A 13,861-nucleotide genomic window follows, 5' to 3' on the forward strand; every position below is an offset into this window, starting at 1 on the left:
AGGCTGGACACGAGCCTGTGGCCCGAATCGCTCCGCGGTGCCCGAGAGGGGAGACTCGCCTCGGCCCTGGTGGGACACTTTGGCGGGGGGACACTGCTCCCGCAGCCCCCCATTTCCCCTCCCAGCGCCCAGGCGGCCTCTCCCAGCGCGGGGCAATCCAGGGGCTGGGGCCGGCAGCTGCCGGTCTCCAGCCGCGGCGTGTCGGGCAGGCGGCGGGGGGGCTGGCCCGGGGACCCTGCCCGGCTCCGCCCCGGGACCCGCATCCAGGCGCCGGGACCGCTCCCCCCGCCGCCGCCCCGGGAGGGAGGAAGGAAGGAAGGAAGGAGGGAGGGAAGAGGGGAGGGAAGGAGGGAAGGAGGGAGGGAGGGAGGGAGGATGACAGCGCCGTGAAGAAAAGCAGGGGACCCGCTGCCCTCCCTCCTCCCGCTCGGCAGGACCAGGCGAGCTCGCCCCGCGAAGCGGCCGCCGCCGGGTAGGTGCCGCGGGGCCGGGGCCGATGGGGTTGGGGCCGGAGCGCAGCCGGGCTCCGGGAGCCGCGGGCAGCGGGAGCCCCGGGCCGCCCCGGGGCGAGGGGGGGATGGCGGCGGGGGTCGGGCCTTGCTCTCCCGGCGCGGAGGGGAGTTGCGGGAAGTTGGGCGTGCGAGGAGGGGCCCCCGCCCCGAGCCCTCCGGCAGGGGGAGCGGGGCCGGGCCGGGGGCGGCGGGGAGGCCGGGGGGCTGCGCGGCCGCATCCCCCCGCGGGGGCGGCCCCGGGCTCCGCCGGCTCCTTTGTGCTCCCTCCGGCCTCGGCCGCTCCTTTGTCTCGGTGCGGGCCCCCCGCCGCCCGCTCCCGCAGCGGGGCAGCGCCGGCGATGCCTGCCCGCCGGCGGGCCGGCCGCATCCCAGAGCCCTGCCGGGGAGGGAGAGTCCTCTCGGCTCATGCCCGCCCGAGCAGCTCGCTCCCTCGCCTTCTGTCGGGGAGAAAAGAGGGGAAAAAATAATACGTGAAATCAGGGCGAGCTCTCCAGCTGCAACGCCGAGCTTCCGTCCGGAGCGAAGCGCGCCTGGGTCGAGACAGGGAGACTTTCTCACAGCCATCCCGGAGTTGCATCATCCGGCCTGACAGTCCCTACCAGGGAGCACTGGAAAGTTGTCCTCGCCCTTTCCCCTCCTGCCCCGGGCCTGCTGGGGGACCCTGGCCCTCAGCTGGCTGCCGACCACCAAGAGCCAGCGGCTTCCCTGCTGGAGCTGGGGCACCGGCACCCTAGCCACACCGGGCACCCAGACAGGCCTGGCTGCCGGGGGTTACCTCGGGGGGGAAAGGACCACCCGGGCAGGGTCCCCACTCAGCGCCTGCCGGGCTTTCAGCAGCCACTCCCGGCCACGTTTGAGGGAGCTGCCCTCCTTTGCACCGTGGGACCCGAGCCTGGCTTTTCCTTGGTCAACGATTTATACCACCACGCCAGGACAGGGATTGAACTCCACAATTTTCCCACATCTACTGCGTTGCTTCAGTCTAGGATTTGTTTTCACACACCCCAGTCTCCCTGTGCTGCCAGGACCCAGGCATGGTCTGTGTTTTCCCAAGGGCAGGAGCGACTCACTATTGGCCCAGTGAACATCTCTCACCACCAGTCCCTCACAGAGGTCCCCAGAGGGCCACAGACGCCTGTCTCGGGGTGAAAAGGGAGCAGAGCAGGGCACAGAGCGAGCGGTCTCTCTGATTTTGGGGTGGGTTTGGTCTAGGAGCTTCCAGGCTAGTGTGGAGCAGTGAGGAAAAGGAGCGCAGGGCAGTGGGAGGGACCGTGGGCTCTGCGCCCCAGAGAAAGGGCTCATTGAAGCAAGGACGGGCATTTGCGGTTCCCAGCGTGGCCAGGGGGTGACGGCACGCACAGCAGCCAGCATTGTGCCACTGGTGCCGAGCAAACAGGGCTGGGCCGTTCTCTCGCCTGTCTTGGTGGTCTGCTGTCCTGCCCCCCTTGCTGCCTGGCAGGCCGGCGTGCTCAGTCACGCACCTTTGCTGCAGGTGCTGCTGTAAAACCTACCCCACTGGTGTCTGTGGTTTGCAACAAGTTGGTTTCACAGTTGTAGGTGTTTTAGCCAGCTCAGCTGGTCCCTGCTAGCTCCTGGTCCAGATCAAAGCCCAGAAGGCTGGTCCCTGCCTGGCAAGGCAGCCTGGCACAGCTGCAGATGCACGTGTTTTACCCCCATACTCAGCACTGTCGTCTCTGGAAGTCCTGAAACATGATGCGTTCGCTCAGGTGCCAGCAGCAGCTGTCTTCTCTGCTGGGTCAGGAGAAAACACCTCTCTTTGGACACCACCCAAGGTGAGGGAGAGCAAAGACCAGCCTGTCCTGACGACGCTGGTCCTGTCACCGGCAGTATTCTGCCCGACGCCAGCCTCTAAATCCCTTCTGGGCAGTGCTTTTTGGGACACAAGAAGCAAGTACAGCTCATCTGAGTCATCCCAATACTCAGCGTGCCTTCTCAGGGGGCTAACAGTAGACAGAAGACAACCTCGTGCACCTGGAGTTCGACAGCACATGCAATGACAAACAAGTTAAGTGGTGCTTGTTTGTACCAACGCCGGCTGCTGCTGCTGCTCCTGAGCATAACCTCCCATCTCCGTGCTTACCTGTGTGCTTCAGCTCCTGGGGGTGGCTTTGCCCTGGGTGCCCAGTTTAGAGAGGAGCAGAGGACCAAGCCAAGGCAGGTCAGAGGGGCAGAGCCAGGAAGGGAATGAGGAGGAGAAACAAGTGTGACCCTTTTGTTAACTGGAGGGACCAAATACATGGAAGAGCAAACCCCTGGCCGTGTCCCCGGAGGGCTGCCCAAGCCAGAGGGGCAGCACATCTGCCCTTCCCATTCCGATCCGCTCACATCGGGGTTTCTCTGTGCCATGGTGGGACAGGCTGGGGCTGCTGCAGGTGCTGGCGCCCTGTCCCTGCCCACCCTGTTTCTGCCCAAGCCAGAAGGACTTTGCATTCCCAACTTTCTCCTCCAACAGGCAGCTTCCAGGCTTCAATTTGATGAGGCCTGGGGCTATTCTAGGCACTTTATAAATACTGTAAGAGCTGACTTCCCCCCTACCCTCCACCTTCCCCTTTTTTAGCTTGAATACATGTGTTTTTAACCATAAAATACCTGCCCGGACAGCCCCCTTAGCTGCGCTGGGGGGAGCAGACTGAAGTGGTGCCACGCTTGGAGAAGAGCCAGGGGCAGGATGAAAATTGTTGGGAGATAGAAGCACAGCGGGAAGGTCGGTGGTGTGTTTCCCAAGGCCAGCATCAGGAGGAAGTCAAGAGCGGAAATAGTTGATAGAGTAAATACAGAGGGATTTGGGTTTTGTTCCCCAGGTTGCAGGCAAAGAGCAGCAGGGAGAACAGATAAGCCTCTGCACCTTATCTCTTTGTTGTTCTGCCCCTGTGTTTTGCTGGCCCATGTTGCTGCTGTAAATCTGATAAAGCAAAGCACTGTGGAGGAAATTACTAAGAGCAGCAGCAGCAGGTCCCCGTGAGCTCCTTTCTCCCAGGTAGGAATGCACAGGAGTGGACGAAGGGGTGGATGGACAGAGGGATCTTGGCAGTGAGGGAGCTTGCAAGTAGGTGTTTGACTGCTGTTCCTTGTCTGGAGCTCAGTTGCTGCCTGTTGAGTCACTCGAGGAAAATGTGACTTCATCCAGTCACACCTCCAGCTGGCTTCCCCCTCCAGCCTGCAGGCATCTTTCTGTTCCTGGATCCCACCTGGTAGGTGTTCAGGGAAGTCGGAGGAGGGGGATGAGAGCCCCAAAGCTTTGTGAAAGACCTTCCCTTTCCCAAAATGGAGCCAAAAACCCCAGCTCCACTCTCCCAGGCAGGCAGTCCTGTGAAACGCCCTGCAGAAAGGTGACAAGAGCATCCCTTACCTCCTTCCTCTCACTATGGGGCTTTGCTGTCCTTGCCCTGGGGCTATGCTGCTCTTCTCACCCCACCTACCACACCAGTGGGAGCATCCCATCCATCCCATGAGCTGACTTGCTGCAGCAGACTTGGATGATTTGGCACCTCCGTTACAGAGTCCTTCCTTCTTGCTCTGGCAGGGTTAGGTTAACTTGCTAGTAGTGGTGGATATATACACCTGAGCAGCTTTGCATGGAAACAAAACCCGCACCACCACCCGAAAGAAAAAGCCCCTTTGCTGGCTTTGACTCAGCCGGGAAATCCACAGAGCTTTTTATCCTCCTGACGATGGGAATCATAGCCATCCCTGCTGAAATGAAAAGCATTTCCAGCCTGAGGGATAGGAAAAAGCAAGGAGCAGCACTGGGGGAGTTCCCCCATGCTAAGCGTGCCACCTTCCATGGCAGTGCTCATGGAAATTATTCCACTTTGCTTTGAGATGCGCTGAGTAAGAGGAGAGCGTTGGCCGGCTGCTGCCTGCGGGCACCAGAGGTGATGTCTGTCTGTCTGCTTACACTGGCGGGCACACATCCCCTGGGAGCGGACACGGGCGCTGCACCATGGCGCAGTAGCAGCATCCCGGTGGCTCTCCTCACACATCCCAGCCCAGCGGAGCCCCGGCAGGCGTCCGGTGGGGAGCACATGGGGCGCACAGAGCCCCTCTGTTCCCACTCACAAAGGGACGCTTGTGGCTTGCTCACTGCCCCGGCTCGCAGGCCCCAACGAGGAAGAGCTTTAGGACACCAAGCAGCCCCAGCCAGCCTCGCTGCGTCACCCCATGTGTCCCCCAGCCCCATGGATCAGCCCTGCACGGGCCCCTATGCTTGTCGCCGCCGCCCTGCAGGTCCCGGGCAGGATGTTTGCAGCCGGCTGTTTATTTAACAAATTATGTCTGCCCCAGGCCTGTGAATCAGGGTTTTTGCCAGCGCTGCTGGAAATGGCTCTCTGTGTCATCCCCACGAACAGTTCCTGGTCTGTGGCTCATTTGTGGTTGGTTGGCTGGGGGCAATAGAGGGGGAAAACCCTGTGCTGGCTTTGCCCAGGGATCTTGTCTGAGCAAGCGGTCGATGCCATCTCCCACTGCTTGCGTGCTCGGGGCAGCGAGGGGACGGTCCCCTGCCCTGGGGAGGCAAAGGAAGGGATGCAGACTGCCTCTGCCACTGCTTCCCAGGTTGCCACAAACTCAAAAGTCCTTTGCAGTGGCAAAGCCAGTGGCTTTGCCAGGTGCCGAGAGACATGGCCACACACCGAAAACTTTGTATATTTTTTTTCTTCTCTCAGTTGCTCAAATTCTCTGACAAATGCTGTCATCACAGGGGCACCAAGCAGGACTGAGGAGGGGGGACTTGGGAGGCAGCACAGCAAAAGGCACCCATCCCAGCTGCTGGCCTGTCCCATCCCTGAGGAGCAGCCAGTTGACAAACTAAACTAACAGGGCTGTTAAACACACACACATGTTGGCCGGGGCGGGGGGGATGCTGGTGCCACTCGCTGCAGGGGGAAGGGGGAAGCTGGGATGCCACCAAGGGAGGGCTTGGGAGCTGCCGGAGCTCTGCAGAGTCCCTGCAGCCCACCAAAGTCCCAGTTTCCTGGGTGCATGGGTACGGGTGTCTCTTTAGCAGCTTTTGCTGGGAAAGAGATGGCTCAAAGCCAAGCCCTGGGAGCAGAGTGGTTTGTTCAAGCCAGGAAACTCCTGGTCCTCCCACAGAGAGGGCTGGGGACTGGGCGGGCTGGGATGCTGCCCTGGCCATGGGGCACATCCCTCTCCTCCTGCCCACATTCCCTCCTTCCCAGTGGGAGGGACATACAGTGAGCAACACCAAAAAATGCACATTTTGGCTGAGGACAGCGCTGAGGAGTTTTGGGCGTGACGCAATGCCTGGCAGGACTTCCCCACTCCACACCCTGCTGGGGCTGTGGGTACCGCAGCTCAGCCAGGGCATCTCCCCTCCAGCAAACCCTGGGGGTCCCCCAAAGGACCAGGCTCTGCTGGGCTCCCCCTCCATCACCCCTGAAAGCAGAGGCAGGACAGGCTGCTAGGGTCACACTGGCAGGAGCCAAACCAAAGCTAAATAGACTTTCCCTGAGTCACCGAAAGTCTGGCCAAGAAAACGGGATGAGCAAACAGCATCACCCACGCGGCCAGCCGCCGGCCGCGCGAACCAGCAGCCAGGTAGCAGGTGCCAGCAAGCTCTACGTGTGTAAATTTGTGCACACGATACGTGCTAGAGACCCACCTCAGGGTCCTGAACGGTGGCTTTGGCCCCCAAAATCTCCACCATGTCCCAGCTGGGATCTGGGTTTGGTGCAGCTCAGAGGGGCTCCCGCCATCACCCCGATTTCATTGGCGCTGGGAGGAGGAGGGCTGGGGGTGGGGCGGTCCTTTCTGCTGGGCAGGAATGCTGAGTCTCCTGGTGGGAATTGCATCCCACACCAAGCAGCTGCACCATCATTTGAGGTTTTTTTTCTTTTTGGAAATAGCCCCCAGGAGCATTTTATGCCCCAAGCAGGACTGGCGGCCACAACAGCAGTTTCTAGCCCGTCGTCATTCTAGAAACCCTCTGGGTTTCATTTTCGTGGCTGAGCCGCCGCTGTTGTGCCACGGGAAGGCGGAAGCTGTGCAGCCCCACGCCGGGACCCCACGGCAGAGCCTGCAACCCTCCCCAGAAGTAGCTCTTCCCAGAGGCTGGGAGCCACGATGCCCTGTGGATCAGGATGAGGAGCTGCTCTCACACCTAGTGGGGACCTTGCTGCTGGCAGCAGTTTTTTGGCTGGCGGGGAGCAGGCAGCTGTCGGGGCTGTGGGGATTGGGTTTCAGGGCTGGCAGGGGCAGCCGGCAGAGGCATGAGAAGGGGTCCTGTCAGGAAGATGTATTTTGGGAAGGAGGGGGAGCAGCTGATGGGGGCTTCGGGCAGCTGCTCCTCACAGGCAGGATGGGATTGGTAGGGGGGAGCTCCTCCCTTCTTACTGCTCTTGTCAAGACCTTGTTGGTCATCCCTTGTGGGAAGGGTCAGCCCCTGACCCCTTCCCACTCTCCTGTGCCTGCAGAGAGCCACCACCGCGCTGACCCTCCTTCTCCCCACAGGCAGGGCCGGTGGGGCAGAGGATGCCGGGCAGCTAGCCTAGGACAACACCCCCCCCCCCCCCCCGGCAGGCAGGAGGGACACGGGTGTCCCCTCCATGGAGATCCGACGTGCTTTGCCCCAGGATTTCTGGGAGCTGCTGCACTGCCTGAAGATGAGGAGCAAGTACGCCGTCCTACTGGTCTTTGTCGTCGGCCTTGTCATCATCGAAAAGGAGAACAACTTCATCTCCAGGTAGGGAGCAGATACCTAAGCCACCCCACACTTTTAACCCTTTCTCTCTCCCACATCCCAAGCTCCTGTGCAGCGGGAGCCCCCTGAACCCCCATGCTGGGACACAGGGGTGATCCCGGTCCTCCAGGCTGGGCTGTGTCTCCCTGCAGGGTGTCAGACAAGCTGAAGCAGTCTCCACAGGCGCTGGTGGAGGCCAACGGCACAGAGGCCAGCCCAGCGCCAGCTGAGAATGGCTCACTGGCCTCGCTGCGAGAGCTGGATGCTGCCTTCTCCCAGCTGAGGTCCCACCTGCGCAACGTCACCCTGCAGCTGGTGGGCGAGGGGGACCCCGGGCCACGGCGGCATGTCTTGTTGATGGCCACCACCCGCACCGGCTCCTCCTTCGTGGGGGAGTTCTTCAACCAGCAAGGCAGCATCTTCTACCTCTTTGAGCCCCTCTGGCACATCGAAAGGACGGTGACCTTCGAGCCAGGGGGAGCCAACGCGGTGGGCTCAGCCCTGGTGTACCGGGATGTTCTCAAGCAGCTCCTCCTCTGTGACCTCTACATCTTGGAGAGCTTCATCTCACCGGCACCTGAGGGCCACCTGACACCCTTCATGTTTCGGCGGGGCTCAAGCCGCTCTCTCTGTGAGGAGCCCGTCTGCACACCCAACGCTAAGAAAGTCTTTGAAAAGTACCACTGCAAGAACCGCCGCTGTGGCCCCCTCAACATCACCCTGGCCGCCGAGGCATGCCAGCGCAAGCAGCACGTGGCCCTGAAGACGGTGCGCATCCGGCAGCTGGAGTTCCTGCAGCCGCTGGTAGAGGACCCTCGGCTGGATGTGCGCATCATCCAACTGGTGCGGGACCCCCGGGCTGTCCTGGCCTCTCGCATGGTGGCCTTCTCCGGCAAGTACGAGACCTGGAAGAAGTGGGCATCCGAAGGGGAGGCTCCCCTCCGTGAGGAGGAGGTGCAGCGGCTGCGGGGCAACTGCGAGAGCATCCGTCTGTCAGCAGAGCTGGGGCTGCAGCGGCCGGGCTGGCTGCGGGGTCGCTACATGCTGGTACGCTACGAGGACGTGGCACGGGCGCCCTTGCAGAAGGCAGAGGAGATGTACCGCTTCGCCGGGCTCCCGCTCACCCCCCAAGTGGAGGAGTGGATCAGCAAAAACACACAGGCACCCCGTGATGGCAGTGGCGTCTACTCCACCCGCAAAAACTCCTCTGAGCAGTTTGAGAAGTGGCGGTTCAGCATCCCCTTCAAACTGGCACAGGTGGTGCAGGACGCCTGCGCCCCAGCCATGCACCTCTTTGGCTACAAGCTGGCCAGCAGCCCCGCCGCCCTGGCTAACCGCTCCTTCAGCCTGCTGGAGGAGGCACAGCCCTCCTGGGTCACATAACGATGCAGGAGGATGGCGGTGGGGGGGCGGGGGAAATGAGGAGCCGTGGCCGTGCTCCCAGCTGGCCCACAGGAGACCAGGGGGATTCCTGCTCCTGGAGATGCTCCTCGCTACTGCCGGGTGGAAATCAGCAGCCCCAGGAGCCGGGGCATCCTGGCAGAGCTGACTCCAGGGTCCCACAGAGCCCAAATTACACAATTTCTCCAGGAATGGGGAAATCACAAGGGTGAGAGGCAGTGGGGAAAAGTAGGGGATTTGGCACCAGGGCCACCTCCCCAGCTCACAGGCTGCACTGAGGAAGAGGAGGAGGGCGAGGACAAGGTGAGGAGGCAGCAGAACCAAGCACCTCCGCATTGCCACCCCTCCAGCTAGGACAAGGCGAGGACAAGACCCCCATGGTGCCAGAAAGGACCCAGACCGAAGAGGCCTTACTGGTTTAGTGCCTTTATACACCAGCACAGACTGGGAACTGCCCCAGAGGCATGCCAGGGCAGGAATCACCCACGGAGCCCTGGCAGGCACTTGGGCTGTAATTAAGTGGGGTGACTTTGTGGTTCGGTACTCTTCAAAGTTAGTTTGGGGGGTTTGGGGTTTTTTCCCCCGCCCCGTGCATTTGTGTACCAGGGTTGCAAAGTGAATTTATTTATTTATTACACAAAAAAAAAAAAAAAAAAAGGGGGAGGCAGATCAAGGAGCTAAGCCCGAAAGTCAGACCAGCACAGTATATTGCAAAGAAACAGAATGACACCTAGAGCCAAGGTGGTAGAGGTCAGATTTCAGACCACCACGTACCCTGCTGCACGACCCCGGGAGAGCCCCCGGGGTCTAATGAGCTATAAAGCCCCCAGACCCCCAGCGGAGTGCAGCCAGTGCAGGGGCTACACCCACCCAGCACGGTAGCAACTGTGAACCTCGGTGCCTGCTGGAAGATGGTTGGACTTATTTAATTAAAAACAAAAATACATTGGCACGGAGTCCAAAGCACCTCCTGTCTCATTTGGTATTCATATGCGTCCCCCACCCAGGGGGAGCCCCAGAAATACTTGCCAGCAGCATCAGTGGGTGACCAATACCTGGTAGAGGTATAGGGAGTTGCAGGGTGTTTACCACATGCAGAGATTCAACCAGCAGTAGCCTGGCGCCGAGCTGCCTGCCCACCCCCACCCCCCCCAGTTCACAATTAATGGATTTAAATGCCTATTTTTAGCCTGCTTTTCAGCGCATCCTTTTACTCCCCGTTTATTTTGGGTTACGGCTGCCCAAGGGAGAAGGCAGGCATTTTGGTGGAGGGTAGCAGTTGCCTCTGCCTAAGACTTACCGGGGGAGCCCTGAGGGGTCCCCACTGCCCCCCAGGCATGGCCAGCAGCCACACACCACTTCTCCCCAGCCACAGCTGTTGGCCAAAAGCAAAAATAAGTAAGTAAAATTAGGCAGCGGCTGGCCACAGCTGGGCTGTGTTTCTGCCGGCGGAGGGTGGCCGGGAAGAACATGCTGGGCTCCAGCGACAAGCCACGGCTGGGGCGCTCACAAAAGCCGTGTTTTTGACCCAAGAGAGAGAACAGAGGCAGCATTGAGGAGCGCGGGGCCGGCTGGCGGGGAGCAGCCATGCCGGAGCCCTGGGCAGCCACCCGCCCGTGCCGGCTGGAGAGGTGTTCTGAGCATGGCTGCCTCGCTGGCTGGGAGCATCTGGCCTCAAGGTGTGAATTCAGGGTGCTCGATGCTGGCTGGCTGGGGAGAGGGGGCAGAAGTGGGCTTTTTCTTTGCTTTGAGCAGCGTGGGCAATACCGTCATCGCTCGCAGGCGATGGAGAGCAGTCAGCCCCCTCCCCGTCTCACACAGAGCTCTCGGCATTGCTAGCGGCCCTGGGTTTGCTGCCTGAATTGGGTTTTGTTTGGAGGCTTCCTGCTGGGTAAGTGGTGGGGTCACCGAGGTCGATCGGATACTCCACAGCTGCCTGCTGAGAAAAGCCCACGGAGCTTGGCCAGCACGAGGGGCAACGCAGCCAGACCCAGGGCAACAGCTACAGGCAAACGCCTCTCCTGCGCTTCTGCAAAAGTACCCGTTAGGTTGGCTTTGGCAAAGCAAATGAAGTTCAAATTAATTGCTCCTTTGCAGAACAGCACAAGGGGTAAATAGCTCTTAGCTGCCAGAGCTGGGAAGGGGATGTCAGAGGGGCATCCAGCATCCCCTTCCCATCCCACCGTGCACGGAGGAGCCTCAGGGCTTGGGCAAAGCAAGGTTTAGGCGGCAAGGACAGGCAAAGGGAAATACAAAGCAATCCGTGAAGGATGGGAGAACGGGGCTGAGCTGAGGCCAGAGGGGACGGTGACAACTGCCAGTTCTCACCTGGGCTGCCTGCACAGCCTCAGCCCTGGCTGGCTCCAGCCTGTCATTTCTAGCTAAGCACCAGCATTTCTTCCTGGACGCCCTCCAGCTTCCTGTCAAAAATGCCACAGGACAGAAAGAAAACGCACCCCCAACCCATGCAGATTTCTGCAGGGGCTAATTGCTCCCATTAAACCCACGAAGCCGTGACTCCCACACAGTGCCAGATGCATTGGGAAGCCACAAGGGACACACGGCTCCTTTTGAGACTAAAGCAGCTGAATTCTTCCTGTGCCAACTGGGGAGGTTTGTCCCCCCGGGAGGGGCACTGCCTGCTCATCCCACCCCAGCCACTGCCAGGCCTTACCCTGGTCCTTCTCTATAGGAGGAAATGCATGGATTCAGGAGGAAAAGCACATTGGGAAAGCCCCAGCAAGAGGCAATGCCATAGATTGAGAACATACCTGCATTCAGATGGGTCACACAGGAAACAGGAGCCACAGCAGAGGCAGCATCACCCTTCTTCCAACAACACCAATGCAAAAACACCCACTATCCTCCCTTCAAGGGATTCAAGCTTTCAGAAATAAAACAGCTCCTGAAAGGATAAGGTTTGCCTTAAAACAAGCAAACAAATAAAAAAAAAACCTCCCACCCCTTACTTCCCCAGCCCAAGGCTGCTCCCACCCCTTTATAACCTGCCCTGAGCAGGTCAGTGCCTGCAGCTGCGCTGCCTCTGGGCTCACCCACTCAGCCTGCCACAGCTGTGTTTTGGGAGAAATTCAGGCACATTGTGGTGATTCTTATTGTCACCAGAGAAACACTTTCTGCAGGTAGCCTAGAACAGCAAGGGGACACATGTCCTGTGGGACAGGGCCACTAGCCGAAGCCTGCTTCTCCTCAGGGTTATTGGAGGTGACACGAGATGATGGAGCACCAGAGAGAGCTTTAATAAATTATGTATGCACGGTTCCTTTCTAAATGGGATCTTTCTGGCTGACGCTTCCCTCTGCCAGTCTGATCCAGACTTGACTTTGGACAGCAGGTACACGCTGCTGTTTCTCTGCCTCCCTCTTGGAGACACTTGGGGCTTGCTGGGGCCACGCTGACGTCACTGGGCTTGCCATGGAGAGGCCATTCTTGCTTGAGTCACAAGATGCCTGGCCCACCAAGTAAGAGAGCAGTTGAGGCTCTGAAGTGCCACCTTAGATGCCATGCAGTTTAAAGGTGCCCAGGTGGCAAACTGCTAACATCAGCTGCCAGGATGGATGCCTGCTGGGCCATGAAGCCAAGCCACCAGGCTGGCCCATGGAAATGCATAAAAAGGCCTTTTCCCAGCTTGGCACAAGGTTTGTCCCAAACATCGGAAGTCGTGGCTGCTCTGCTGGCTGTCCTGACCAACCCCCCCATCCTCTTTTCCTCACTTGCTCCAGCTCCATTTAATGGGATCGGATGAGCTAATCCCTCCTGTCCCCTAGCAGTGCTATCAGATGGGATTTCTGCACCATGCCAGAGGGAAACCCATTGCCCAAGCAATCGTGTGCCCTTACCAGCCCCGCTGGCTTCTGCTGGCGACCGGATCCACCCTTGCCCTTCACTCCATTGCAGTGCTTGGTGTGGTTCCCACAGGGAGCTGATGCATGGCTACGGCTTCACCACCCAAATCCCAGGTCGGTGGGGGGACCTGCGGGCCAGTGAGGGACTGGGGGCTGCAGCACACATGGACATTTCAGCATTAAATGACAGCCTTGTTTTCTGTTGTGTTTTTTTAAGAGACTGCATGCCTGACCAGACCACATTTCTTGGTCTGCATCCCATATTTATCCTGTAATTACACCTTCAGACAAAGGCTGCCTGTCTGTGAGACCGATTTTTTTAAGGACACAGTTTTATTATATGCTGTGCTTTCACTGTAATGAAATCTGGGGGGGAGGGGGAGGGAGGACATGGGGGGATGGAGACGGACAGGGAACAACTCCCCACAATTTGGGAGTGAAAGCTGTTCTTTCTTGAATCCTTCCCCAAGAGTGAAGGAGCTTGCCTAAGCCCTCACCCTTCCTATTCTTGGGGAAAACCGAACCGCTGACATCCTTACTGCTTCTCTACCACCCCATGAGGATTAATGCCACAAAACCCCTCTCCATGTTGTCCCATAAGAGAAACGTACCACGAAGCCACTGAGCCGCAGGCTCCACTGCCAGAGGAAAAGCCTTGCCCAAGATGTCTGTGCAATCCCTGTAGCCAGCCAGCTAAGCTGGATAAAGCTGTTGGAGCTCCTCGTTGCACCTGCCTGGATCACAGCACAAGGGATGAATTCCCACAAAATGGCATTTCCATGAAGTTCCTAACAGCCGCCACGCGCTTGGCTCTGGAGGGGTAGGGGAGATTTGCACCATGTAAAAACAAAGGCAGTTGTTGGACTTGTTTGAGCAGGGTTTTCCTCCAAGGGGAAGGAGAGTCCTGGCTCTGCCCGTGCGCACCCTGTGCTGGGGCCTGCCATGAAACTGGCCACGCTTTGGTTCCCCAAAGCCTGCGCTGAGGTGAGCCTCTTGAGAGCCCTAATTTGTAGGTGCCTGAAGACAGGTGAGATGAACCCTGTCACAAGAGCATGCTGAGCCTGGCGAAGTCGTCCTGCATGTGGCAGGAGGTTAGGTGGGAAATGAGATTTTCACAGTGCCCTGCTGCATTGCACAGGGGGAGAGGAAATGGGGAGCACCTTGGCACGGAGCCCGCTTCAATCCCAGGAGCAAGGAGAACAGCACTGTGCCATTGCTCAGGGACAACGCAGACCCCTGCCACCGGTTCCCCACAGCTCTCCTTTTGAATACAAAGTTCCACAGAATCACAGAGACTATTGCTTTTCACCTTTGGGGTTTTCCTGAATCCCTTTTCCACGTGGGATCTGCAACCAGTCTATGAGCTG

General features: G+C 59.2%; 1 protein-coding gene across 3 annotated transcripts; it reads left to right on the plus strand.

Moving 5' to 3' along the window:
* The first annotated feature begins 362 nt into the window (after nt 1–362).
* Nucleotides 363–9,295, plus strand: CHST3 (carbohydrate sulfotransferase 3). 3 transcript variants are annotated; one of them, XM_040607487.1, is made up of 3 exons: nt 363–472; nt 7,006–7,233; nt 7,383–9,295. In XM_040607487.1, exons 2-3 carry the CDS (start codon nt 7,097–7,099, stop codon nt 8,611–8,613), a joined length of 1,368 nt encoding a protein of 455 aa, XP_040463421.1. In that variant the 5' UTR covers nt 363–472; nt 7,006–7,096; the 3' UTR covers nt 8,614–9,295. The 3 variants fall into 3 exon arrangements, with proteins under 3 accessions (XP_040463421.1, XP_040463418.1, XP_040463419.1); XM_040607484.1 differs by having other exon boundaries at nt 375–472; nt 7,002–7,233; XM_040607485.1 differs by lacking the exon at nt 363–472 and having other exon boundaries at nt 5,205–7,233.
* The last annotated feature ends 4,566 nt before the right edge of the window (nt 9,296–13,861 follow it).

This window comes from Falco naumanni, chromosome 9 (assembly GCF_017639655.2).
Source record: "Falco naumanni isolate bFalNau1 chromosome 9, bFalNau1.pat, whole genome shotgun sequence".
Taxonomy (NCBI): Eukaryota; Metazoa; Chordata; class Aves; order Falconiformes; family Falconidae; genus Falco; species Falco naumanni.